Below are 26,032 nucleotides of genomic sequence, written 5' to 3'. Positions count from 1 at the left end.
GTTTCTGTGCTTCTGGAAACCATCGCTAATCTACCAATGCCATGCAAGCACCATCTGGTCTCAGTATGGACACAGCCCCTCCCTGAATCGTCCAAAACACAGCTGACACTGGGCTATAGTTTTGGACAAAGACTTCCTGAAAGTGAAGCTAACATGAAGGAACTAACAATGCAGGGGATATAATTAAAAGTGGGTCACACATTCCAGTATTCTTAGAACCCGTAGTGATACCCTTCACAGAGGGATTCTGTGACCAATATGTTTATCCTTGGGCCCCAATTTGTAGCTGGGGAGCAGAGACCTGAGGGGCAGAGCTCCAGAGGGGCATCCCTATAATGCTGGCCTCCTCTATGGATTCTACAGCTCCAATTCTCTCTCTCACTCTCAAGGAAAATGAGTCTGATCAATGTCACAACTATCTCTGCATTCTTCTCTGCACCCTGTCCCATGGAGCATTTCTGCCAGCTTTGACAATCTATTTAGTTCCCAGGTTAAAATCCAGACCTTTCCTCTGAATGCAATGACTGCATCATCCCTGAAACAAGTCATCCGTAATCATGAACCAAAGCGGCATTCAAATGCACCATAGCTCACACTGCCGAACATCTGTCAGTTCTGCTTTTTTTCCATTACAAACAACACAGTGAACATCTTGAAATCTAAATCACACATATGCATGATATCCTTTCAAACTTTTGCTGACTGAAAGGGTCTGTGCTCATTCAAGACTGGACTAAATACCAGGCACTCCCCAACCTCACAGCCCTTCTATATTGTAGGAGCGATAAACAAGGAAACAAATGGAAACTGCAACGATGTTAAATGCAAAAGTGTTAAATTGTGTTTCTTAGGGAAAAGTTTCCCTAAGAAACACAATTATGCTGAGATCTGATGAACAGTGTTAATGAGGCAAAGAAGGAAAGAACTCTGTGGGTTCCTACCAAAAGGAATAGCGATTTTTTTTTTTTTTTTGAGTTGGAGTCTCACTCTATTGCCCAGGTTAGGGTACAGTGGCACATTCACAGCAACCACAGCCTCAACCTGCAGGGCTCAGGCAATCCTTCTGCCTCAGCTTTCCAAGTAGCTGGAACTACAGGCACGCACTGCCATGCCCGACTTATTTTCTGATTTATTGTAGAGACAAGGTCTCACCAAGTTGCTCAGGCTGGTCTCCAGTCCCTGAACTCAGGCAATTCTCTCGCCTCTGCCTTCCAAAGTGCTGGGATCACAGGCTTGAGCCACTGCACCTGGCCAGGAACAGCAATTTTAAAAGTCATAGAGGAAGCTGATTGACAGGAGGCAAGAGTACAACCTTTCAGGATGTTGTAAGCCATGTTCACTACTCTTTATTCTTTATTCTAAGAATAACAGATGACATTGAATGAACTGTGCACATTTGATATTTTGATACTTTCTGGAAAGGCTATATTCTATTCTATTTTGCATTCCCCTACAACTTCACCAACACAGAATTATCTTGTCAATTTGATAGTTTTAACTACATGATACTTTATTTTTTTTGTATTTATTGCCCATTTTCCTACTGAAATGCTTTTTTAATCAGACCCCAATTTTTTTTTAATGGGACTGAATTCAAGGTTTTATTTATTACCTTTTCTATCTTTTTCTCTAATTGTTGTCCTTTAAATTATATGCGAAGAAACATTAGACACATAGTAATCTTTTCTTTTAGGGATTATGCCACACAGGTATTTTCTCACTTCAATATTATGTAAGTATTCACCTATATTTTCTCTCGATATGCCATGGTTTGATTTTTCACATTCAATCATGATGTCTTAACTGATGTTTATAAACAGAAATTTTACTTTTCAAGGGGTCAACGAGTTATCCCTTAAAAAGTTACCTTTATCATTATAAGTAAACAAATTAGAGAATAATTCATGGATGTTTCTTAATCTTCTACCATATTATTATCTAATTATATATTTTTGTGCCAGTACCACACTCATAATTTTATAATACATGCATTTCATGTGAGATAAGGTTCTCCCATCCACATTTGATTGTTAGCTATCCCATAACAAACGTACTCCTTTCTTCTGACATACTAAATTGACTTTCACAAGGATTTTTAAATAAACTACTGAGGTTTCAAACTACCCAAGAACTAACAGATATTCATCTGAAATGGAAAGAGGTATAAATGACCTTTAAGACTTCAACAACCCTTCCAAACAACTACTGAAATTTATATATATTATTGCTTATGATAAGTACATTAATGAAGAGTTTAAACAAATATCCCATAAGACTGTTTACCATAGTTGACTTTTTATTTTAAAAAATTACAGGGAGTGATTTCCAGCATATCTTATTTTATAAAAGTACTGCCTGTATCAAACATTTTATATCACTATTAATTCCATTGAAGAGCTGCCTTTTTTTTGTTGTTAAGGTACTAATTCCAATTGATGGGATACATGCCCTTAAAATAGAAAGTTTTCATTATTTATTCAAATGTCAAAATTAAGATTATTGAGAAGTTTATTGCTCTGTGGCTGGGCAAGATGCTACTAGCACATTTTAAGTAAATAATATTCTTTATTAAAAACTATGAGGTCATTCTGTTTAAAACTTTCAGGATAATTCACAGAAAATAGATATATTTATTCAAATTACACATGACAAGGTTGGGATACTACCATTTATATGTGAAGCAGCTCTTTAAAGAAATAAGATACACAAATAGGTTTGTCTTGGTATACTATACAAAATTGAAATGAATAACAACTGGAAGACTGATATTGTTACACTATGTTCTGTTAGGATCTTAAAAAAAAAAAGAAAATCACACGTTTAGTAGTCCATTTGTGCTTAAAATATTCATATGCATGAGAAGCCTAAAGAAAAAAACAACTCTGTACATGATGATCAAAAGAAAGTTATAAATTTTTTTGAAATTGCACTGTTATTTAAACCACTTTTCTAAAGTCAGACCCTCCTTTGTAGCTGGCACAGTTTTTTATGTCTAATTGGCAACCTGGGGAGGCCCCTCTGGTATTAGTGAAGTAAAGAAGGTAGTGATGAAAGACCAAGCTGAAGCCATTAGTCCAGGCCTCTGAACTGCACTGGCATCTTCACCTGCATCTTCTCCACTCTCGTCTTCAAGCCCATCATCCATTAGACGCTCCTTTCACACAAAACAAGAAACATACTCCTGAGTGATCTGAACTAATATTAATGCATAACAGAAGAGAATTAAATTCTTCTCTGTAGAACAAAGTAATACGAGCATGTAATAAGGAAGTGGGACATAAGCAATCATTAGACATCTTTAAGGTCAAAACTGATAAATTCCTCGGTGTTCAAGCTTAGAGGGGAAACTACCAATGTAATAGAATAAATCCTCACTGTGTGCATAGTTTTCTTTCTAGGTTATTTTCAGAGGAAAAAAGTTAGTTCTTCCCATTTAATTCTAATATCTGGCTGACTCAGTATTATATTCTAAGTTCTTCCAGATGAAAACACCACAATTTATATGTTAGCTTTCCTTCATGTGCCATTTCACAAATACTTATGGAACATCCAATATTCTTTTTATCATGGGTGTCCCATAAAGTTGTGAGAAAATCTCTATATTTAAAGTATACAAAAGCCTCAATAACATACCATTTCTTCAAGTTCTAGATTGTTTGCATTTTGCCCATCATTGTTAACGTCAGCATTATGGTTGGGAGCCTGTAGCTGACCTCCTTCTTGCCTAAAAGGAAACCATCCAGCTTGGTGTCTGTTCAGTACAATAAAGAGAAAAGAAAGTAAGTCACTACTGTTTTTATTTGTAACACTAGTGTCCTATAGGAGTAAAATGATTAGAACTGTAATAAATAAAAAGACCAAATCTCCCACTTAAAGCCAGGGAACTACCCTTCTCAAAGCAATGACAGCAAAACAAACACCAGTTCAAAACTATGAGTCGTTCTAATTGGCTCTACATTAGATATTAAGACATACCAGGAATTATAAAATCTCATTGGTATTTTTCAAAATGAAATACAACTAGATATTTGTTTGCCCCTTGAGAAGAAGGCAGCAAAAGAAGATGTGTTTACTTATGAAAAAAATCTCACCTATACCTACAGGACTTACTATTGGTAATTATCATCCAAAGGACCTCCTCATGCAGGAGTGCACTAGATACTTCTTGAAGTTCCAAATAATTGGTAGAACATGGCTCACCGAATGAACAGTTTTTATAAAACACAGTAAACAAAAAATCTGCTTCTTCGCAGTCCTGATAAACATCTTACTCCACGTAGCTAGCCTGCCCTTGCATTTGGTATCAAAAACAGGCCAGATATCTACAGCCAAGCATTCATATTCCCTCACTCAACATTCATGACAGACCACCCTACGCCAGATTGTGGGCTGAACAGTGGCAGAAACCACAAAAAGTGAATGAACATCACTCACAAATAAACCAGCAGCATGGCTCCCATTACCATGATAAACCGGCTAAAAGAAGAATAGAAGTATACGATGCTAAGGAGAATCGCAGCTCGTGAGAACGTGTACATCCAATCCAGCCAGTCTCGATTGAAGTCTTCTTCATTTAGCACTGGGCCTCCTTGTGCATTCATTTGAACATTCTCATTGATGGCTCGATTTTCTTGGGCCACTAGGTTTGGAGCTGGTGGGGGTTCTTCTCCAGGAACATGTGCCAAATTTAGAGGCTGTGAAGCAGCAGGTTGGGCTGGGCTGGCATTTGATGTGGCCTGAGCTGAAACTGCAGCTTGACTGAAATATTCGCCAAAATAAATATTAAAAAGGAAAAAAAAACTTTATCATACTATATTTTTTAAACTTCCTGTGGAGCCATATGTATTTTTCATAAACCCAATATGGATTATCACAATTCCTGCACCACATTTCTCAGGTAATCACAAATTTGGTGAAAAAATGGAGCCAAGACTAAGGGCAGACATAGCTCAGGAAAGGAGCTTAGCCTGGTAGTATAAGATGGTAGGGAAGAGATGGAAGGGATAAGAGCAGGCTTATGTTAACTGCTCTTTTCTCTCTTTCACAAAATTACCTTATAAGCTAATGTGTCCAAACCTTGTCACTAATGTTCCCTTTTGCTACTCTATATGGATGAATGTTCCCAAGTCCACCACCTCTCCCTCAGACTCATGTTTTGAAAAATTTGTCTAAAAATGTATACTATTAAACTGTGTGTCTATTGCCAGTGATAAATGATTCATATTAGTATTTTGAAATACTAAAATACAACTCAAGATAACAACCCCTCCATCCCAATTCTGATTCTGAGGATCTGCAACTGGGGACTAGTGGTCCTTGTCAAGTTAGGAAAAATTGTGCTCCTGAAGTTTACCTAGAATTTGATGGCTTAAAAGTCAGGATTAACTTCCCAGTAAAATAATAGTACATCTTGGATTTTCTTTAAATTATTCAGCAGAAGGGGAAAACTTGTAGAATAAAATGGACATGAATTGATAAATGTTGAAGTTGTGTAAAGGGTACACAGGGATCATTCTATTCTCTCTGCCTTGATATAATTTTCAATTTTTTTCTACAATAAAACGTTAAACAATCAAGATAGCTAAAGAAGTTAATAGATGTTTCCCAGGTTTCAAAATCCCATTTAAGCCAGTATGCTAATACCTGTATCTATCTGTATAGGACTTTTTAGATTACAAATTACTTCCCACCTCATGGATATTCTGATACACAGGTAAGTTATTTTATTTTAAAGGTAAGAATTGGAGGCTTAGAAGTTCAAATGATGTACATAAGATTATATGATTTAGTAGAAAACTACAAGTAAGTCCACGAATCTTAAACAGTTCTTGTGAGGTCTACAAATGAGACAAGGGGTATACGGCATCCAGGAGAGTACTGAGCACAAAAAAGTCACTCAAGTGATAACCATTGCCATGGCAACATATAAGGTACAGACAGCCTGCCTGAAGCCAAGGGCTTATGGAAGACAGTATTGGGATATGAAGTTCATAAAGCAGCTTAGCTTTGTGGAGAAAGGTTGAAGTGAACAAGGAATATTACTAAAATGAGCCGCTAAAGAACATAAAAACAGAATCACAGAAACAAGGAGAGGAGAACAGTAAAGAAAAGCTAGTCAGTGTTAAATAGAGAAAAATGAGTTCAGAAGAGTGAAGGCTGAGAAACTGTCCTCAGTGCTAAGACTGTTTCATGCCGACCAGAATCAAGACTGACTAAAATACTGAGCATCCAGGAAACTATTAGCCACACCTGAGTCCTACACAAGCAATGGCCTCCTTGATATGATTCTTTCTATTTTTTTTCATTTGACTATCTCTTCATGCAGATTTGCTGCCTTCCAGTGAAACTTTCCTACATCTTCTCCTCTTGAAATTACAAAAGGGATATTAAAGAAAGTACCTGAATATTGCTAAATGTAATTAGAGGAGAAAGGGAGGATCCAAAAGCAGGTTTCCTTCAGTGAACTGGAGGTGAACCCTTTTTCCTTTAGCAAAATAATTTAAAATAAAGTGTCTGCTGAAATATTTGCGAATTCCTTCTCATAATAATTTTAAATAACAGTAAATACGTCCGCAAATGAAATCTCAAATCAACTCACTTCGGATAAAAAGAAAATAAAGCAAATAACACAGTAACTAAAACAATGACCCCAGATGAACTTACTATTGCATGTAATACTGCTGAGCATACATCTGCTGCCACCACAGCATCTGCAGTGGGCTAAAAGCAGGATACACGGGGATTCCAGGGGGCACAGCTTGCCCAGGAAACTGGTTGTCTACATTTCTGCAATAAGAAGTAAAGAAATGAAGTCTTATAATGCTATAGAAGTTAAAAGCATCACTCTAAATTTTCCTTAAAAAATTAAAAGTCAGCCATTGACAGAATGTTATTTAATGGTTAATAAAAAGAAAAAAATACTTGTTTTCAACATTCTTCAAATAAGACATTATGTCCTGTATAAATGAGCCTGGGCCCATATATACACAATAACTAACATTTCAACATGCTTTTAATGGGAAACAAAGGTGGTCATCTACAAAATGTGGCAAGCCTGAACATTTGTTACCTTCTCATTTCAACACATAAGGCCAAAACTACTTTTCATTTTAAGTACATTCTCCTTAAGAACCAAAGTCCTAAAATAAATTTTATGACAAAATATTTTGAGGAATGGGGAATTAGCCAAATGATATTTTACATTAGTAATAAAATATCACTCAAAATACAGGCCAGGCACAGTGGCTCATGTCTGTAATCCCAGCACTTTGGGAAGCCAAAGCGAAAGGATTGCCTGAGCCCAGGGGTTCAAAATCAGCCTGGATAACTTGGCCAGACTTCATCTCTACAATAAATCAAAAAATTAGCCAAGCATGGTGGCACATGCCTCTAGTTCCAGTTACCATGAATGCTAAGGCAGAGGGTCATCTGAGCCCAGTTGGTCAAGGCTGCAGTAACCAAGAGCATGCCACAGTACCCTAGCCTGGATGACAGAGTGAGAATTTAACTTAAAAAAAAAAAAAATACAGCAAGTCTGAGTTATAAAAAATGAACATTAAGAAAACCTGTAAAATATTCCTCAATGTCCTAAGATTCACAGAATATGCCCATGCATACATTCTTAAAGTAGGTTAAAATTTTACTAATTTAGTAAAATTTGGGGAAGGCCACATTTAAATTTTCTATACCTGTTTCCTCATTTCTAAAATGGAGCTAATAACAGAAGCTTTCTCACAGGATTGTTACTCTGGATTCAGCAACTGTTAGATAATTGGATTTTTACTCTCCCTTGTCCCTAACTGAACATGAACAAAGCATGTAATGTGAGATTTGTAGAAATTCATATACATCAAGATAACAACAGGGATAAACCTGTAAGTAAATGCAAAATTATTTGTGCATTTGCTAACTCTCCTTTTGTTCATATTACTTAAATTTTATCTTTCCCTGATATTAGTTTGGTCTATCTGAAATAAGACAAGACTAATTCATTAACTATAATTTTATATTCTAAACAGTGTTTTCACATGCACATGGTAATAATTGATTACAGAATCCTAACTCAGAGGAGCTAAGAAAATTAAGGCTTATCAACAGACAGTACTTGAGGAAACATGGTGCTAAGTAAGGCATCACCTCCCCCCTACACATTACCCGAACTTTCCTTATCCTTGGGGGAGTAGTAGGGGTCATATAGTGTCTCCTATCCTCAGAAGACTCTTCAACCTCCTGAATACAGCTGCCCCTACTTCGCAAGTTTCCCTTATACCTCAATTAGGAAGGAAAAGCAGAGAAACTTCCATTAGAGTTCCTCCCAGCAACTGATCAAAGTCCTGTATAAGAAGGGGGAGAAACCTTAACCCAGCTATTTCTTTAAAAAGATATCAATCAGTGATCAACTCTGGAGAGAAAGCCATACCACTCTGGCTGTGGATTATGATAAACATTTGTATCAAGAACTTAGCATTTACACTAGGGAGCTTATACATCTCTAAACAAATCTGAAAACAATATTTAGATGTATATTCTAAATTTTATTACTATTGGCCTATTAGGAAAAAACCCATCCCCCTGAAAGTAAAGTTCCACCTATCTCTACCATTAATAAGAAATATAGGCTAGGTGTGGTAGCTCACATCTGTAATAGGCTGGGTGTGGTAGCTCACATCTGTCTCCTGCCACTTTGGGAGACAGAGGCGAGAAGATTGCCCAAGGGTTCAAGACCAGCCTGGTCAACTTGGCAAGACATTGTCTCTACAATAAATCAAAAAATTAGCAGGGTATGGTGGTGCACGCCTGTGGTTCCACTACTTGGAAGGCTGAGGTGGAAGGATCGCTTGAGCCCAGCAGGTCAAGGTTGTGGTGCCTGTGAGTGTGCCACTGTCCTCCAGCCTAGGTGAAAAAGTAAGACTCCGATTCATAAATAAATAAATAAATAAAACTTCAAACAAGTCTGTTACTTCAACTATATAATGAGAAGACTGGACTTTGTCACTGTTTTTAAAAGGTTAAGGAAAAAAAGGCTACTAACAATTACTTTAAAAAATTGCTATAGCTGCCTACCTCATCCTACTGTATGCAGTCCAGACCTTAAGGTGATTGTTGAGACATTGCCAAAATTAATAAACTCCCCTAAAAGATTCTAATATGCTTCTTCCTTTACTCTCCAATAAGTTCAAAAAACTACTGGACTATATGACTGCTAAAATACATTCTAGGCGCAAGTTAATATTATTCAGTCATGATTATTACTCTTCAGACTAGATGATATACATCTGGTACTCTCCAGAAAACAAGAAATAAAAAATTTATTTGATACTAAGTTATAAAGTTATCCTTTAAAATATATATGTACAGATCAATGAAATACATTATGTAAGAATTTAAATATACTTTAGAGAATCATCATTAAACAACATAGAGAATTGTTATTTGGTGCTAGGAAAAACGATTACCAAACTGGTGGTAGGGGAAGGGTATTTAAAAACTTCACCTCATTCTGGCAAGGCACAGTGGCTCACGCCCTTAAATCCACTTATTGGGAGGCCAAGGAGGAAAGACCACCTGAGTCCAGGAGTGTGAGACCAGCCTGGTAACATAGCAAGACCTCATCTCCACAAAAATAAAAGTAGCCAGGTGTGATGGTACACACCTGTAGCCCTAGCTACAAGTGGCTGAGGCAGAAGGATCACCTGAGTCCAGGAGGTCAAGGCCAAGTGAGTCATGATTGTGCCACTACACTCCAACCTGGACGACAGAGTGAGACTCTGACTCAAAAAAAAAAAAAAAGAAAGAAAGAAAGAAAAGAAAAGAAATTCACCTCATGCTTTATATTCAAATAAGAGAACTAAAAGTATTAAGAATTAAACCACAAATAACCTAAAAGAAATAGAATTATTTACCAAACCTTTGGAGAAAGTACTTTCCTAGCTTATAAATGACAGAAGAAAACGTCCAAAAAGCAATGAACATATTTGATGACAAAATTTAAAGAGACAGAGTTTAGATAAAAATGTCTGCAATATATAGTAGTTAATATTTTTTCTATATAAAGAGTGCATAGAAACAGAAGTAATCACTAAACACAAATTAAAGCAGATATAGCTTGTTTGTTTGCCAAGTTAGAAAAGATTAAATTCAAATATCCATTATTGGCAAGAGTAAAACCCAACTCTCACTGCTAGCGGCAGTATAAATTAGAATAAGCCTCCAAAAAACAATTATAAAATTTAGGACCTTTAAAAATGTTCTATTGTGCCCAATTGTCCAAGGAATTCTGCTTCTGAAAATTAGCTTATGAAATATGGAAATTAGCTTATGAAATATGGAAAAAAACTTCATATCTCTCACCTTTATGACCTTTATGATTTTCAGCGTTTTTTTACTGGTGTATTTTGACCTTTTGTTTCAGTATTTAGGACTCCTTTGAATATTCCTACTAGAGCCAGTCCAGTGGTGACACATTCCCTCAGTGTTTGTCTGCAAAGGACTTCATTTCTCCTTCATTTATAAAACTAAGTTTTGTGGGATACAAAATTCTTAGCTGACTGTTACTCTGTTTGAGGAGATTGAAGATGGGACCCCACTCACTTCTGGCTTTAGGGTTTCTTCTGAAAGTCTGCTCTTAGTCTGATAGGTTTACCTTTGCAAGGTATTTGATGGTTTTGTCTCACTTCTCTTAAAATTCTATCCTTTACATTAGCTTTGCATAGTCAGATGATTATATGCCTTGGGGATGACCTTTTTGCAATAAATCTTCTAGGGGTTCCCTGGGCTTCTTGTATCTGGGTGTTTAGATCTCTGGCAAGGTCAAGGAAGTTTTCTTCCATTATTCCCTCAAATAGGCTTTCAAACCTGTTGTTTTCTCTTCTTCCTCAGGAACACCTATGATTTTAGATTTGGCCATATTACATTATCCCACACTTCTTGGACTTTGTTCCGTTCTCTTGATTATTTTTTTCTTCATTGTTGTCTGACTGGGTTAATTGAAAAGACTTGTCTTCAAGTTCTGAGATCCTTTCTTCTGCTTAATCTAGTCTACTGTTAAACCTTTCCATTGCATCTTGTACTTCCCCTTAAATGCTTCTTTCATTTCCAGAATTTCAGCTTGTTTTTTTTAAAGGTGTCTATATAAACACTCAATATTAATCAACTAAAATCAATTATAACTATATTGAGAAGATTGGAGATAAAGAATGTACATATACATGGCAAAGGAGAAGAGCTAACTTCTCGTCTTCCATAGTGTTATTTGAAGATGAGGTAAATACCAAAAGAAAAAGCTAAAAAAAGAGGTGGAGTTAGTTGTTTCTGAGAAAGGGAATTTGGAGAAACTGAAAACTTTTTACTGTGTGAGTATAAGTTTGATTTTTAAAAAGAAAAAAATGATAGAAAATACCTTAAGGACAGTAATTGTCCTTAGGAAAAGGATTTTGGGATACATTTCTTAAATATTATTTTTTACATTTATATTTTCCACATATTCTAAAATAAACATGAATTCCTTTTGTGACTGAAAAAAAATTAGCTGAGCATGGTGGCACGCCTCTGCAGTCCCACCTACTTGAGAAGCTGAGGTGGGAGAATCATTTGAGCCCCAGGAGTTCTACTGCCACTGCACCCCAGCCTGAGCAACAGAGTGAGAACCTATCTCTAAAAAATTAAATAAATAAAAGAAAGAAAGGGTACTGGGAGAAAATACTAAAATGTTAAATGGTTGCCTTTAGATAACTGAATGTGGTCATTTTCCCTTTTCTCTCCTTTTTTTTTTTTTTTTTTTCTTTTCCTGAGCTCTTTAATATGCACTGTAACTCCAAATAATTCTTTATTGTTTTTTGTTTTTGGCAAAGAGCAAAATAGCAGAAACACGGAAGAAATTAAGCATTCAGAACGTGTAGTATGTCTGTCACCACAGAAAATGTTATATTCTTTATGCAAGAGAAACAGAGTAGGAGGATAACCTGGTTCCTCCTCCCTCTGGCCCTAGGAAATTCAACTGACATAAACAAGTGGGAGGAAATCACAGCTGGTGGCAAAAGTTCTGACAGTTTTTTTCTTTTTCTTTTTGAACAGCCTACACCATTTTGTACTATGGGGTAAAAACTAAACAAAGAAAAAGAGAATGAGGTAAATTCACTGAAACACATGGAACTGGTGGAGTACAATAGAGATTGTGACAAAAACTGAGAACTAGAAAGATTCTTACTACAATTATATACTTAAAAGTTAGCCCAAAAGACATCCATAGTATGTTTTTAAAAAGTTAAAATTACAGAGGAGAGGAAATGAAGGGAACTGGAAACTTTATCAGGAACAAATTATTTCACAGAAAACTTGTTAAATTATCCTTACTTCCCCCACCACTCCATACAAGGAGTCAAGCAGCAGCCTCATGGAATCCCTACTTTGTTCCCAAAATCTGCCTTTTCTTTGTTCCTTGCTTTGTTCTCTCTGCTGAATCCTCCCTAAAGACAGCACAAATGTTACCACTTCTGAAGCCCTCCTCACTCCTCCAGCAGAGACAGTCCCTCCTGCCTCCAGGTTCCCTCAGCACTTTTTTCAAGACCATGACAGTCCATCAGCAGATGGCAATTTATTTGCTTATGTAACCTACTTCCAGTGAAGGCAAGAACAGAATTCATTTTCTTCTCTTGAGTTGCTAGCACACAGCAGATTCTAAAGTAAACATTTACTGAATAAAGTCACAGGGTCTTCATATGAACAGATTTGCTCACTGTGAGCAATACCTAAACTCTGACCAGTATAATTGACTAGAGAAAAGTTTTGAATAAGTAATTGAGGGAGGGAATCCACCATTATAAATAAAGTCAAAATATAAACGATAACCTAGGAAGAAAATATTGAAACAAACGATAAACAAAAGGCTTTCAAGTTAAATATAGATTTGAATTCTAGTTCTACTGATCCCTTCTGTGAACTTATCCCAGCTACATAACCTTTAAGTCTCATATTCCTCATGTATAATATGGAGGGGAGTAGCTAGATCAGACAGTTGGTATGAAATTTACTGAAGTAAGGCATGTATTAAGTGCTTAATACAATACCTAGCTTGTGATAATGCTCAGTAAGTATTAACTGCTAATATCTTTCCAGATTTTTAAAAAACTGTTATGAACTTTTTAAGATACCAACGCACCAACAAATAAGCAACTCACAAACAAAAATAATGCTTCTTTACCACATTTCAAATTAAAAGACTCCAATTCAAAAAAAAAAAAAAAAGAATATTCCAATTTATCACAATGGTAAGTACATATCTGTGCAAGTATGGGGAATCAGGCTCTTCAATAACTGTTAAGAAAGTAAACTAGTTCCAGCTACTCAGAAGGCTGAGGCAGAAGGATCACCTGGAGCCCAGCAGGTCGAGGCTGTGGTGGCCGGGAGCAGCCACTGCACTCCAGTTCGGGCAACAGAGTGAGACTCCAATTCAAAAAAAAAAAAAAAAAAGAATGTAAACTGGTACTCTCTGCTGCAATTTTGCAATAGTCTTTAAGGGCCTAAAAAGTCTTAAGAACACTGTAAAAAAAAATTAACACTTTGACTTAGGAACTCCTTTTCTCACCATTTATCCTAAAATAAATGGACTACATAAGCACATTTAAGAATGTTGACTGTAGTGATGTTTAATGGGGGGAAATTAAGTCAAACATTTATGGCAGAAGATTGCCCCAATTCTTCTCTCTTCTATAACAGGATTATATATGCACACTCTCTACCACACAGTGGCAAAGCTGGTTCGTGTTGGCTCAACTGGCCCATGAAAGCAGATAGTTGAGCCATGATGGGAGTATTTATACCACGGAAATCAGCAAATACCACTAATTCAGGGTTTATTTTTCCCCTGGAAAAGCCACTTTTAAGCATTTACCAGCACAACACTGGTTGTAACTCTGCAATATTTATGCACCCAATGATGTTGAGCCAGTAAGAATGGCTACATACATGATTTGCTTTGGTCAATGCAGTATTAGTAGATATGACATGTACAAGGCTTCAAATGAGATCAGTAGCTAGCCTGCCCTCTTGCATTCCTGCCATTTACCATGAGAAGAACATACGCTGGGGAATTATTGATCCACTGAGAATGAGAAAATAGAAACAGACCTGAACTCAACCTATAGCCTGAAGCAGAGTTGGCCCAGTGACTAACAGATCTGTGAGCAAGAAAAATAAAATGCATTATTGTAAGCCACTGAGATTTTGAGGTTATCATGCAACAAAACCAATTAATACATTCTCCATCAGCGGAAGTGTGAACAAATGAATAAATCCACATAATGAAAAATCATACAAACTTTAAATGCTGTGGACTTCCATTTGATTTGGAAATATGTCCAAGTTGTATGATGTTTTTAAAAACAGTTTACAAAATAGAATAAACAGTACAATATTTCTATTTTTAAAGTATACATAGAAAGGCGTTTAGAAGGATATTTATAAAAATGTTAGTAACTTTTACTTCTGAGTGGTAGGCTACAAACAATTTTACTTTTTAAAAAAAATCAGACAATAGAGGTCTGAGAGGGGTTTCAAGATAGCTGGTGAGACACCTGGTCTTAGCCTCCCCTACAAAAAGAACAAAAGAGAAGAGTGGATAATCACATTTCCAACAGAACACCTTAGAGAGAAAGTTGGAATTCAACAGAGAAGTGACAAGAAACATCTAAGGCAAGGAAGGCATGGGAAGCATGATGGCTGGGAGCCTGGAGAAGCTCCCCAATACGGGGAAAGATTAAGTGAGTGAACCCCAGCAGGCCACATTCCCACTGTGAACTCCTACAATCCTAACCACAGAAGAAGCCCTAGACTCACACGGGCTCTGAGACTAACACAGAGAGCTGCCTAGACACTGCAAGAAGGCATTGTTCCAGAGAAGGAGCTCAAACTGGGCCCCAAACACTCCCAGAATCCCAAGAAGCTGCGGCATCCCCCACCAGACTGCATCCTGCCCTAGGGCCCAACAGCCCTTGCATCTCCACATCGCTGGAACCCCACTGACATTCCCCACCCACAGCCTGGTGGTGCTACTAACTGATGCACCCAGGGCCAAAATGTGAGCTACTAGCAGCTACTACAGGGCTGCTGCACATGTACATGTGCCCTGAGGGCAGGCTACCCTCCTTGCAGCTGCCACCTAAAGTCGAAGTGCACACTCCTCAGTCACCTGATTATGGCTGCTGCCACTGAAAGCAACCTGACTCTCCCAGTAGCGGGGCTGCACAACCCTGCTGCCCTCACCCAAGCATTCTGCTTGGGAACACCCCATCCTCCCCTACCACAGCCAGCAATCACATGAACTACTGGGGGGAACCTGAGGTTAGGATAGCCTGGCCCAGTTCCAACCACCTCCAGGGCCCAAGCAGGCTGTCCAGGGACCTGAGGATTGCCCTGTCACTCCACAACCATTAGCAACTGAGCACTCCTCCCAGGAACCTGAGAATGGGTTCACCCAATTTGCCACTGCCACCACAGCTGGCACCCACATGCATATGTCACTCTCAGGCTTGGGGACTGGCCACCCAACCTGCTGCAGACATCACCAACACCAACACACCACTTGGGAACCAGAGGTTTGTCTCACCACTGCTACTGCCATTGTACATGCCACACCCACTGCCTAGGGGCCAAGAACATACCAATGTGCCCAACCCACTGCTATTACTAATGGCATCTGAACAAGCCACCCAGAGGACCCCATAAATAGGCTCACCTGGACCTGCTAACACGAGTGCCAATGCACATGCTCCAAGACAGACAGATATGCTCAGTCCACCACTGCCACCACTGGAGCCCAAGGACTGGCCCACCTGACATGCCCATTCCCAGCAGAACTTCACCAAAGCCTCTACTGACAATCACACTCTAAACCACTGAGGAAATCACAAACACCACTGATGCTATTTTCAACAAAAATCATAAAGAGACTACACTACTGCATGCACACAGAATCAAAGCCAAAGTGCCCTAACCAAACAATACCATAGATATATTTTTAGAAAAAAGTCCTCCCCTATAAAAGCAAATTCAAAAAAAAGAACTGAAGGAAGGGACTATTATATCATATGAGCAAATATCAATGTAAGGACACAGAAACATGAAAAAGCAAGGAAATATGACTCCTCCAAAGGAACACAATAATTCTCCAGTAACAGATTCCAATGAAAGAAGAAATACATATGAGAAATCTCAAAAAAGAACTCAAAATAATGTTATTAAATAAGCTTAGTGAGATACAAAAGAATTCAGATAAACAATACCAAAAAAATTAGGAAAACACAGGATATGAATGAGACATTTACCAAAGATACAGATATGACAAAAAAAAAAACCTAAACAGAAATTCTAGAACTGAATAATTCATTGAATAAAATATAAAATACATTTGAAAGCTTCAATGACAGAATAAATCAAGCAGAAGAAAGAATTTCAGAACTTGAATACAGGTCTTTTGAAATAATTCATAAGTCTCCTGGAAGCAAAAGAACAATTTCTACCATAAAGAAAACACATGAAAGTATAAAACCTACAGGTAGAGCAAACACACACAAAAAAGACAAAGAACTTAAATGTTACCGCTACAGAAAACCACCAACCACAATGATAATAAGAGAGAAAGAAGCAAAAGATATATAAAACAATGAGCAATCAATTAATAAAATGAAAAGAATAAGCCCTCTATACCAATAGTAACCTTGAATGTAACTGATTTAAACTTTCCACTTGACAGATACAGACTGCCTGAATGCATTTTATTTAAACAACCCAACCATATGCTGCCTATAAGAAATTCATTTCACCTGTAAAGACAACAGACTAAAAAGTAAGGAATAAAAACAGATATTCCATGCAAACAAAACGAAACACAAACAAGAATAGCTATACTTACATCAGATAAAACAGACTTTAAGTCAAAAACAGTAAAAAGAGACAAAATCATGTATGACAAAGGGATCAGTTTTACAAAAGGATTTAACAATTATAAACACATATGCACCCAACAACAGATCATTCAGATACATAAAGCTATTATTATTAGATCTAAAAGAGATAGAATCCAATAAAATAATAGCTGGGAACTTCAACACCCCACTTCAAAATTATACGGATCATCTAGACAGAAGATTAACAAAGAAATACTATTTTTACGCAGGAGACATCCTTATGGAAATTGGAGGCAACCAATTCCTGATCAGAACCCTAAGCCTGATCACATACCAAAATCAGATGAGAACACAACTACAACAACCACAAAAACAAAAACAAAACAAAAAACTACAAGCCCATATCCCTAATGAATAAGGACACAAAAATTCTCAACAAAATACCAGCAAATCTAATCCAACAACACATCAAAAAGATTATCCCAGGGATACAAGGATGGTTCAACATGTGCAAATGAATACATGTGATACATCATCACACAAACAGAATGAAAGATAAAAACCATCTATTGATCATCTCAACAGATGCAGAAAAAGCATGTGATAAAATTCAACACACCTTCCTAAAAAAAACTCTCAGTAAACTAGGTACAGAAGGAACATACCTCAACATAATAAAAGCTATATATGACAAACCCATAGCTAGCATCCAACTGAATAAAAAACTGAAAGCCTTTCCTCTTAAGAACTAGAACAAGACAACGATGCCCACTATCACCATTCCCACTCAACACAGTATTGAAAGTCCTAGCCAGAGCAATCAGGCAAGAGAAAGAAATAAAAGGCATCCAAATTGGAAAAAAGGAAGTCAAATTCTCCCTTCCTACAGATGACATGGTCTTATATCTAGAAAAAAACTAAAGATTCCATTAAAAAAGACTCTTAGCTCTTATAAATTATATAGAGTCACCAGATGTGAAATCAAAATACAAAAATCAGTAGCATTTCTATACACCAATAACAAACTAGCTAAGACAGAAATCAAGAAGGCAATCCATTTACAACAGCTATAAAAAAAAAAACCTAACAATAAATTTAACTGAGGCAGCCAAAAACCTCTATAAGAACAACTACAAAATACTGATGAAAGAAATTGAAAAAGACAAACAAATGGAAAGACATTCTATACTTAGGATAGGAAGAACTGATATCGTTAACATGACCATACTACCCAAAGTAATCTTACAGAGTCAATGCAATCTCTATCAAAATTCCAGTGTCGTTTTTCACAGAATTATTAAAAACAATCCCAAAATTCATATGAAACAAAAAAACATCCAAATAGTAAAAGCAATCCTGAACAAAAGAACAAAGCTGGAGACATCACACTATCTGACTTCAAAACATATTGCAAGAGCCAAGTACAGTGGCTCACACCTGTAATCCCAACTCTTTGGGAGGCCAAAGTGGAAGGATCACTTGAGCCCAGGAGTTTGAGACCAACCTGGACAACATAGGAAGACCTCATCTCTACAAAAAAATCAAAAAGTTAGCCAGCATCATCAATAACTCAAAAAAACAAAACAAAACAAAACAAAACAAAAAAACATGCTGGAGAGGATGTGGCAGAAAAGGAACACTTCCATGCTGTAGGTGGCAGTATAAACTAATACACTTCTGTGGAAAACAGTTTGGCGACTCCTAAAAGATCTAAAAATTGACATTCCATATGACCCCACAATCCTCCTACTGGGAGTATACCCGAAGGAACTCAAATCACTCTATGAAAAAAATACCTGCATATGTATGTTTACTTCAGCAATTTACGCAATAGCAAAAACATGGAACCAGCCATGCTGCCCAAAGAAAGAGGAATGAATAAAAAAAAGTGGTACATATACAGGATGGAATATTATGCAGCCATAAAGAAGGACAAAATTATGAACTTCACAGCAACTTGGATGGACTCAGAGTCTATAATACTGAGTAATCTATCACAAAGACAAAGAACTGAGTATTACATGTTCTCACTCATAAGCAGACCTTAAACAATTACTGTAATACTATAAGAAAAGACTTGGCAGTAATGGGAAACTGCCGAGGGGAAAGAAGTGGCAGCTGTGAGAATCTGCGGGGGGGGGCATACCTCATCAACAAGGGTACTTGCATATTGAACATTTGTATACCTTACCTTGAATTGTACCCCACATCTTTAAAATAAAATTAAAATTTTTTTTTTAATTAGCCAGGCATGGTGGCACACACCTGTAGGAGTAGCTACTCTGGAGGCTGAGGTGAAAGTATCACCTGAGCCCAGAGGTGAAAGTATCACCTGAGCCCAGGAGGTCAAGGTTGCGGTGAGCCGTCATGATCATGTCATTGCATCCCAGCCTAGGCAACAGAGTAAGATTCCATATCTCTCTCTCTCTCTCTCTCTCTCTCTCTCTCTCTCTCTAACACACACACACACACACACACACACACACACACACATCACAAGGCTATAGTAACCAAAACATTATGATATTGGTATAAAAACAGATACACAGACCAATGGAATAGAATACAGAAGCCAGAAATATGTAAATGGTTATATAAATTAGTACAGCCACTATGGAAAACAGTGTGGAGATTTCCCATAAAACTATTATATTAGGGCTAGACACAATGCCTCAAGCCTGAAATCCCAGCACTTTAGGAGGCCGAGGCAAGAGGACTGCCTGAGCCCAGGGGTTTGAGATCAGCCTGGGAAACTTGGCAAGACCTTGTCTCTACAATAAATCAAAAAATTAGCCAGGCATGGTGGTGCGCATCTGTAGTTCCAGTTACTTGGAAGCCTGAGGAGGAAGGATCAAGTTCCAGTTACTTGCAAGGCTGAGGAGGAAGGATCACCTGAGCCCAGCAGGTGGCTGTGAGTGTGCCACTACACTCCAGCCTGGGCAATAGAGTGAGACTCTGACTCAAAAAAAAAAAAACTATTATATGATCCAACAATCCCACTACTAGGCATTTATCCAAGGAGAAAAAAAATTTAGTCAATTGATTTTTTAAAAGGGCGCCAAGAATATACATTGGGAAAAGGGGGAAAGGACACCTTCTTCAATAAATGGTGCTAGCAAAACTGGATATCCATATGCAGAAAAATGAAACTAGACCCCAATCTCACACCATAAACAAAAACTAATTCAAGATGGGTCAAAGACTTAATAACTGAAACCATAAAACTACTAGAAGAAAACACAGGAGAAACACTTCAGGACATAAGACTAAGCAAAGATTTTAAGGCTAAGACATCAAAAGTACAGGCAACAACAACAAAAAAATAGACAAATGGGACTATAGTAAACTAAAAAGCTTCTGTACAAATAAAACAATCAAGAGAGTGAAGAGACAACCCAGTGAATGGGAGAAAACATTTGCAAACTATTCATCCAACAAGGGACTAATATCCAGAATATATAAGGAACTCAAACAACTCTATAGTTAAAAAAAATCCCAATAAAAAGTGGACAAAGAACATGAACAGATACAAGGGGGGGACTAAAAAAACCCACAGAATTTATTTATAAAAAGTGTGTAAACTTCCGTCAAAGTACTCTTCGTTTGATGCAATACACCAATCAAGATGCTTTTTCCACTGCTCAAAACAGTTTCTGAACTCATCAGTTTTAATGTCTTTTAGTGCTTCTGCCATTTTTTGTTTCACCTCTCCCACATTGGCAAAATGTTTCCCTTTGAGGATTTTTTTCATCCAAGGAGACAAAAAAAAGTCACTCGGAGGCAAGATCAGGTGAATAGGGAGAGTGGGGCACAGGGGTCATGCCATTTTTGGTCAAAAATTGCTGAACACTGAGCACGGTCTGAGCAGGTGCATTGTCATGGTGGAAGAACCAGTCAGCTGTTTGCCACAACTCGGGATATTTCTTTCACAAATCACGGTGTAACCTTCTCTAAACTTCCAAATAAAAACTTTGGTTGACCATTTGAACCAAAGGAACAAATTCCAAGTGTACTTCAAAGGACCCGCCCCTTCAAAACATAATCCAGGTTTTTTTGGGCCCCCCCTTGTATCTCTCAAAAAAAGACACAAAAATGGCCAACAGGTATCTGAAAAAATGCTTAACATCACTAATCATCAGAGAAATGCAAATCAAAACCACAATGACATGTCTTTTGGCTATTATCAAAAAGACAAAAAAATAACAGATGCTGGCAAGGATGTAGAGAAACGAGAATTCTTAGACACTGCTGGTGGTAATATAAATCAGTACAGCCACTACAGAAAACAGAATGGAGATTCCTCAAAAAACTAAACATAAAACTGCAATATAATCCAGTAATCCCACTACTGGGTATTCATCCAAAAGAAAAAAAATAGCATATCAAAAAGACACCTGTACCCCCATGTTTACATACAACACTATTCACAATATCAAAATTTGGAATCACCCTAAGTGTCCATCAATGGATGAATGGATAAAGAAAATACACTATGTATGTTCAATGAAAATCTATTCAACCATAAAAAAGAATGAAATCCTGTCATTTGGAGAAACATGGATGGAATTGTAGGTCATTATGTTAATTGAAATATGCCAGGCCAGAAAGACAAATATCATGTGATCACAATCATATATGGGAGCTAAAAGAAGTTCACCCCATGGAGGTAGAAAGTAGAATGATATAGACAGCAGTAGTAAAGAAGAATACTGAGGTGGGGTTTTGGCAGGGGGAAATGAAGCTAGAGGTTCATTTATACAAACATACAATTGTTTAATTGTACAAACATACAATTAGATAGAAGGAATAAGTTCTAATGTGCCAACAGCATAATAGGGTAACTATAGCCAGCAACGATACACTGAATAGTTCACAATAGCTAGAAAAGCAGACTTGAACGAAATGTTCCCAATTCACGGAAGTGATACTCGAGGTAATGGACACCCTAAATACAATGACTTGGCCATTACACATTCTGTGCGTGTAGCAAAGTATCAGATATACCACGTAAATAAATATGTACGAAAGAAATTTTAAAATTAGACAATATAGAAAGGTACAATAAGTCATTTTTCAGTTATATTTTAAAACAAAGCTGTTAATATTTCAGAGGGAAAAACGAAATGTACACAACTGGGTACTTTATAAATCAGTCAGCAATTGTTAAAGTAAATAAATAGCACAATAGACCAGGTCAAAAACAGTAAGGACTTATAAATGTGATTCTGTAAATGGATGGCCAACATGAGGATGTCTTGCTTTGTCCCTCTCATGTTTGCTCAAGAGTTAGGTAGGCAAATTAGGACTTCTCAAAGAGAGGTTCCTAGGTTATTGTTAGGTTGGCAAATTTCTGAACACCATTCCAAAACTAGTGATTGAAAACCTCAGGGAGTAGGGACCAGACGTTAACAATTTTCAATTTTAACAAGGTCACAAAAGATATAAAACACTAGCCTACATGGTGGAAAACACATGCAGACTAGTTAAAGATAAACTGTACTGAAGTTTGACAAGAGAAGCCGAGCTTTAGTCTGATAATGAAGTTTTCAGGGTCAGTAAATTACCGCTCTTGTACATTTAAGGCTAGACATTAAATAAAATTACTTAAAAACAGATACAAAGCATTCATTAGTAAAAAAAAAAATTACAACTATGCCGTCAATGGAAAGTATGCTCATTGTTGAAAGTATGTTCATTGTTGAACTGAATAACCTATTTATTGAACTTTCACATTAATCACTTTGTAAATCACAAAGTACTCTCTCCAAATATAAAGAATCATTTTTCAGCACCTAACACTAGTATTCATTCGTTCAACTATTTCAGTGTACCAGATACACAGATGCCTATAAATTTGGTTGCTGAATGAATATGCAACATTCACTTATAAGGACAAACGAATTTATAATTGTTAATACACCAGTATGTGCCAGTTACTATTTTAACCACTTTATATACATTAACTCTTTTAATCCACATAGAAGTCATGTAAGATAAGTTCTATTATCTCCCAGATAATGAAAAAACTGAAGCACAGTAGGGAAGAGACTTGACCAAGCTAGTCTGTGAATAGAGCCAGGATTCAAATCCATACAGGCTGGCCCCAGACTCTGTGCAACCACTAAGCCATACTGCCCTTTAACTTAATTCGGTTGTTCATCTAGAAAGACAAAGCTGCATATATAGCAAAGTATAAGATAACTAACTGGTCTTATATTTCTTGAATTTGAAGTTTTCCTCTCAAAATAAGGGCTTAGAGGAGGCTGGTTATAGGCTTTTATAAAGTACCTGTGAAACAATTTTTTGATTTAAACAAAACGTTTAAATCAAAAAGTTTAAAACAAAATGTTACTCATTTAGTAGTTGAATTCCTAAGTGAAGCTCAAATATCTTTTAAAGGTTTCATTGCTCATCACTTTAACACTCACTTTTGGCAAAATAAATCCTCAGATTTTTCTATTTGTTTAATATACTTCTAAGAGTTGAATGCCTTTGTCTTTTACGTTTATTAATTTCCTCAACAACTAGTTTAGAAAAATTGTTAATCTTTTACCAAAATGTCTACGGTCTTTTTCTTAAGATCTGCAACTTACAGACTTGATTGGTATTTTACAAAATATATTCAGTATAATAATGAGAGTTAAAAATCTTAACATCCAGAGATAACCACTATTAGCATATCATTATATATTCTTCAAGGATTTTTTAATGCTCCTACCTTCTACCACTACCACCAAATAAAATTAGTAAAATCATTCTGTATAAATCAAAAGGAACTTCACTGTCTCACTCTGCCAAAAAGAAAGGAAATGAATCACTGTCATAAAATTAAAAGTATTTTAAGTTACTATTCCATAATGTAGATCCTAAGAACATTGTTTTTTACCAATAAGTTTTTTATAGTAATCATTTCTGAAAACAAAAATTGTTTCACAGGTACTTTATAAAAGCCTATAACCAGCCTCATCTAAATCCTTATTTTGAGAGGAAAACTTCAAATTCAAGAAATATAAAACAAGCTAGTTTTCTTATATTTTGCTATATATTCAGTTTTGTCTTTCTAGATTAATAACTGAATTAAGATAAAAGTTCTAAGTAAAAAGTGCCCGAATGTTTACGCTATCCTGTCTAGCACAGCAGTCAGTGACTACTCTATGGTTACATCACCTACATTACGATTCAGGCATCCTAGCCATTTTCTCATTTCCAGCCCCACCATTATGGATCTAGATCAGGGCCACACACTGAAGTCCCACGGTTTGATATGCAACACAGAAAGATTACCACCACTTGTTACTCAAGTTACCTTTACTCCAAAAATAACAAATAATACTACCCCAGTAAAATATTCTGCTTTCAGACACAATCCAAGTTCAAACCATAATCTTCAAGATCCTACTCTCTGTGCTGTCTGAAAGATGTGCTTTACCTGTAGCCATCAGTTGCATTTCCTCCACAATTGTCTAACCCAGCGGCCCCGAACTTTTTGGCATCAAGGACCAGTTTCTTGGAAGACAATTTTTCCACGAATGGGGGAAAAGCTGGTTTGGGGATGATTCAGGCACATATTTATTATGCACTTTATTTCTATTATTATTACATTGTAATATATAATGAAATAATTATACAACTCATTACAATGCAGAATCAGTGAGAGTCCTTAGCTTGTTTTCATGCAACTAGACAGTCCCATCTGGGGGTGATGGGTGACAGCACTAGCATTAGATGTTCCTAAGGAGTGCACAACCTAGATCCCTCACATGTGCAGTTCACAATAGCATTTGCACTCCTATGAGAATCTAATACCACCACTGATCTGACAGGAGGCAGAACTCAGGCAGTAATGTGAGTGATGGGCAGTGGTTACACATACAGATGAAGTTTTGCTCACTCACCTCCTGCTGTGCAGCCTGTACTGATTCATAGCCTGGGGGTTGGGAACCCCTAGTCTCAACCGAGGGACTTGCTGTAATTGCTAAATATAGACTGGCTATAGCAAGCTTTTAAAGAAAACTCCTCTACAGAACTCTCAAGACAACAAAGATTCTGGGTAATATACGAGGATGAACATATCCTAGTAATACAATGTGACTCTACTCTATCGCTGTCGTTACCAAGTCTGGCTAATCAGAAACACCTGTGGAACTTTTTAAACACAAATTGCTGGTCCTAAACTCTTCCAAGTACACCTTCACTCTCTCACCCCATTACCCTGAAGACTAAATTCAATAGATCTATAGTGAGACTGAGTAAAAAATTAGATACATAGATCATTGCTATTCAGATGTGGTCCAAGCATCAGAAGCATCAGCATCACCCTGATGAGCCTGTTAGAAATGCAGAATTTTAGGACAAATAATATCTACTTCATTAGAATCTGCAGCTCAACAAGATGCCCAGGTGATTAGTAGAAACATTAAAGATTGAAAGCACTGCCCTACATGATTCTAACTGCTCTCATTAACCCTCTAGTTCTCAAAATATAAAATAAGGTACATGAATAAATTCCAAATGTGCTTCAATTACTGCAAAAGAGCTACAGTGAAAATCAAAAGTAACTCATTTTTAGGGGGGTCCAATTATGATCCACAGCTACCACAATTTCACTTACCCTTGCATTACATATGGAAACTGATGACTCTGTGCTGGGTCAGTTTGTGCTTGTGGAAAGGTACGCTGCCTCAATCCCTCAGAAGAAGAACCAGCAGCTAAAGACAAGGTTTCTTGACTGGATGATGGAGTTGTTGATCCTGAATGATCTGAGCTCTACAAACAAAAATGTAATTTTTTAAAGAATATTTAGTTCACTACAATCATAAAATTCATAGACATATTACTAAAAATGTACTCATGAAATCCTTCTCCAAATAACTTACTTTCAGAAATTTACTGATTTAAATCTTGTGTCCAGTATAATATGCAGATTTTAATTCTGATAAGACTAAAGAGCTCAGAAAGTCAAAACTGCCTGAATATTCCATTTTTCAACTAGAAAAGGATGACTAGCAGAGCAATAATAAACAAAAATAGCACATTGAATTGTGAGATTAAATTAATGCATAAAGCCGGGCTCGGTTGCTCAGCCTGTAATCCCGCGCCTTTGGGAGGCTGAGGTGAGTGGATTGCCTGAG

At 36.9% G+C, this 26,032-nt stretch overlaps 1 protein-coding gene across 4 annotated transcripts in view; it reads right to left on the bottom strand.

The window, feature by feature from the left end:
• Positions 1-2,278: 2,278 nt before the first annotated feature.
• Positions 2,279-26,032, bottom strand: part of HERPUD2 (HERPUD family member 2) — a 93,180-nt gene continuing 69,426 nt past the window's right edge. For 3 of the 4 annotated variants that reach the window (XM_021712004.1, XM_008057414.2, XM_008057415.2), the window contains 5 exons: positions 25,513-25,667; positions 6,664-6,786; positions 4,435-4,758; positions 3,634-3,751; positions 2,695-3,154 (listed from right to left, as the gene is read on the bottom strand). In XM_021712004.1, coding sequence (XP_021567679.1) covers positions 2,993-3,154; positions 3,634-3,751; positions 4,435-4,758; positions 6,664-6,786; positions 25,513-25,667 — 882 coding nt within the window. In that variant the 3' untranslated portion in view covers positions 2,695-2,992. Of the gene's footprint in view, positions 3,155-3,633; positions 3,752-4,434; positions 4,759-6,663; positions 6,787-25,512; positions 25,668-26,032 lie in introns of all 4 variants that reach the window. The other variant, XM_021712003.1, reaches the window with a different exon arrangement.

This window comes from Carlito syrichta, unplaced genomic scaffold (genome assembly GCF_000164805.1).
Source record: "Carlito syrichta isolate Samal-C Ts95f unplaced genomic scaffold, Tarsius_syrichta-2.0.1 Scaffold303008, whole genome shotgun sequence".
In the NCBI taxonomy this organism is placed as follows: Eukaryota; Metazoa; Chordata; class Mammalia; order Primates; family Tarsiidae; genus Carlito; species Carlito syrichta.
Note: the sequence above shows the minus strand (reverse complement) of the source record. Positions and strands in the feature narration are given on the sequence as shown.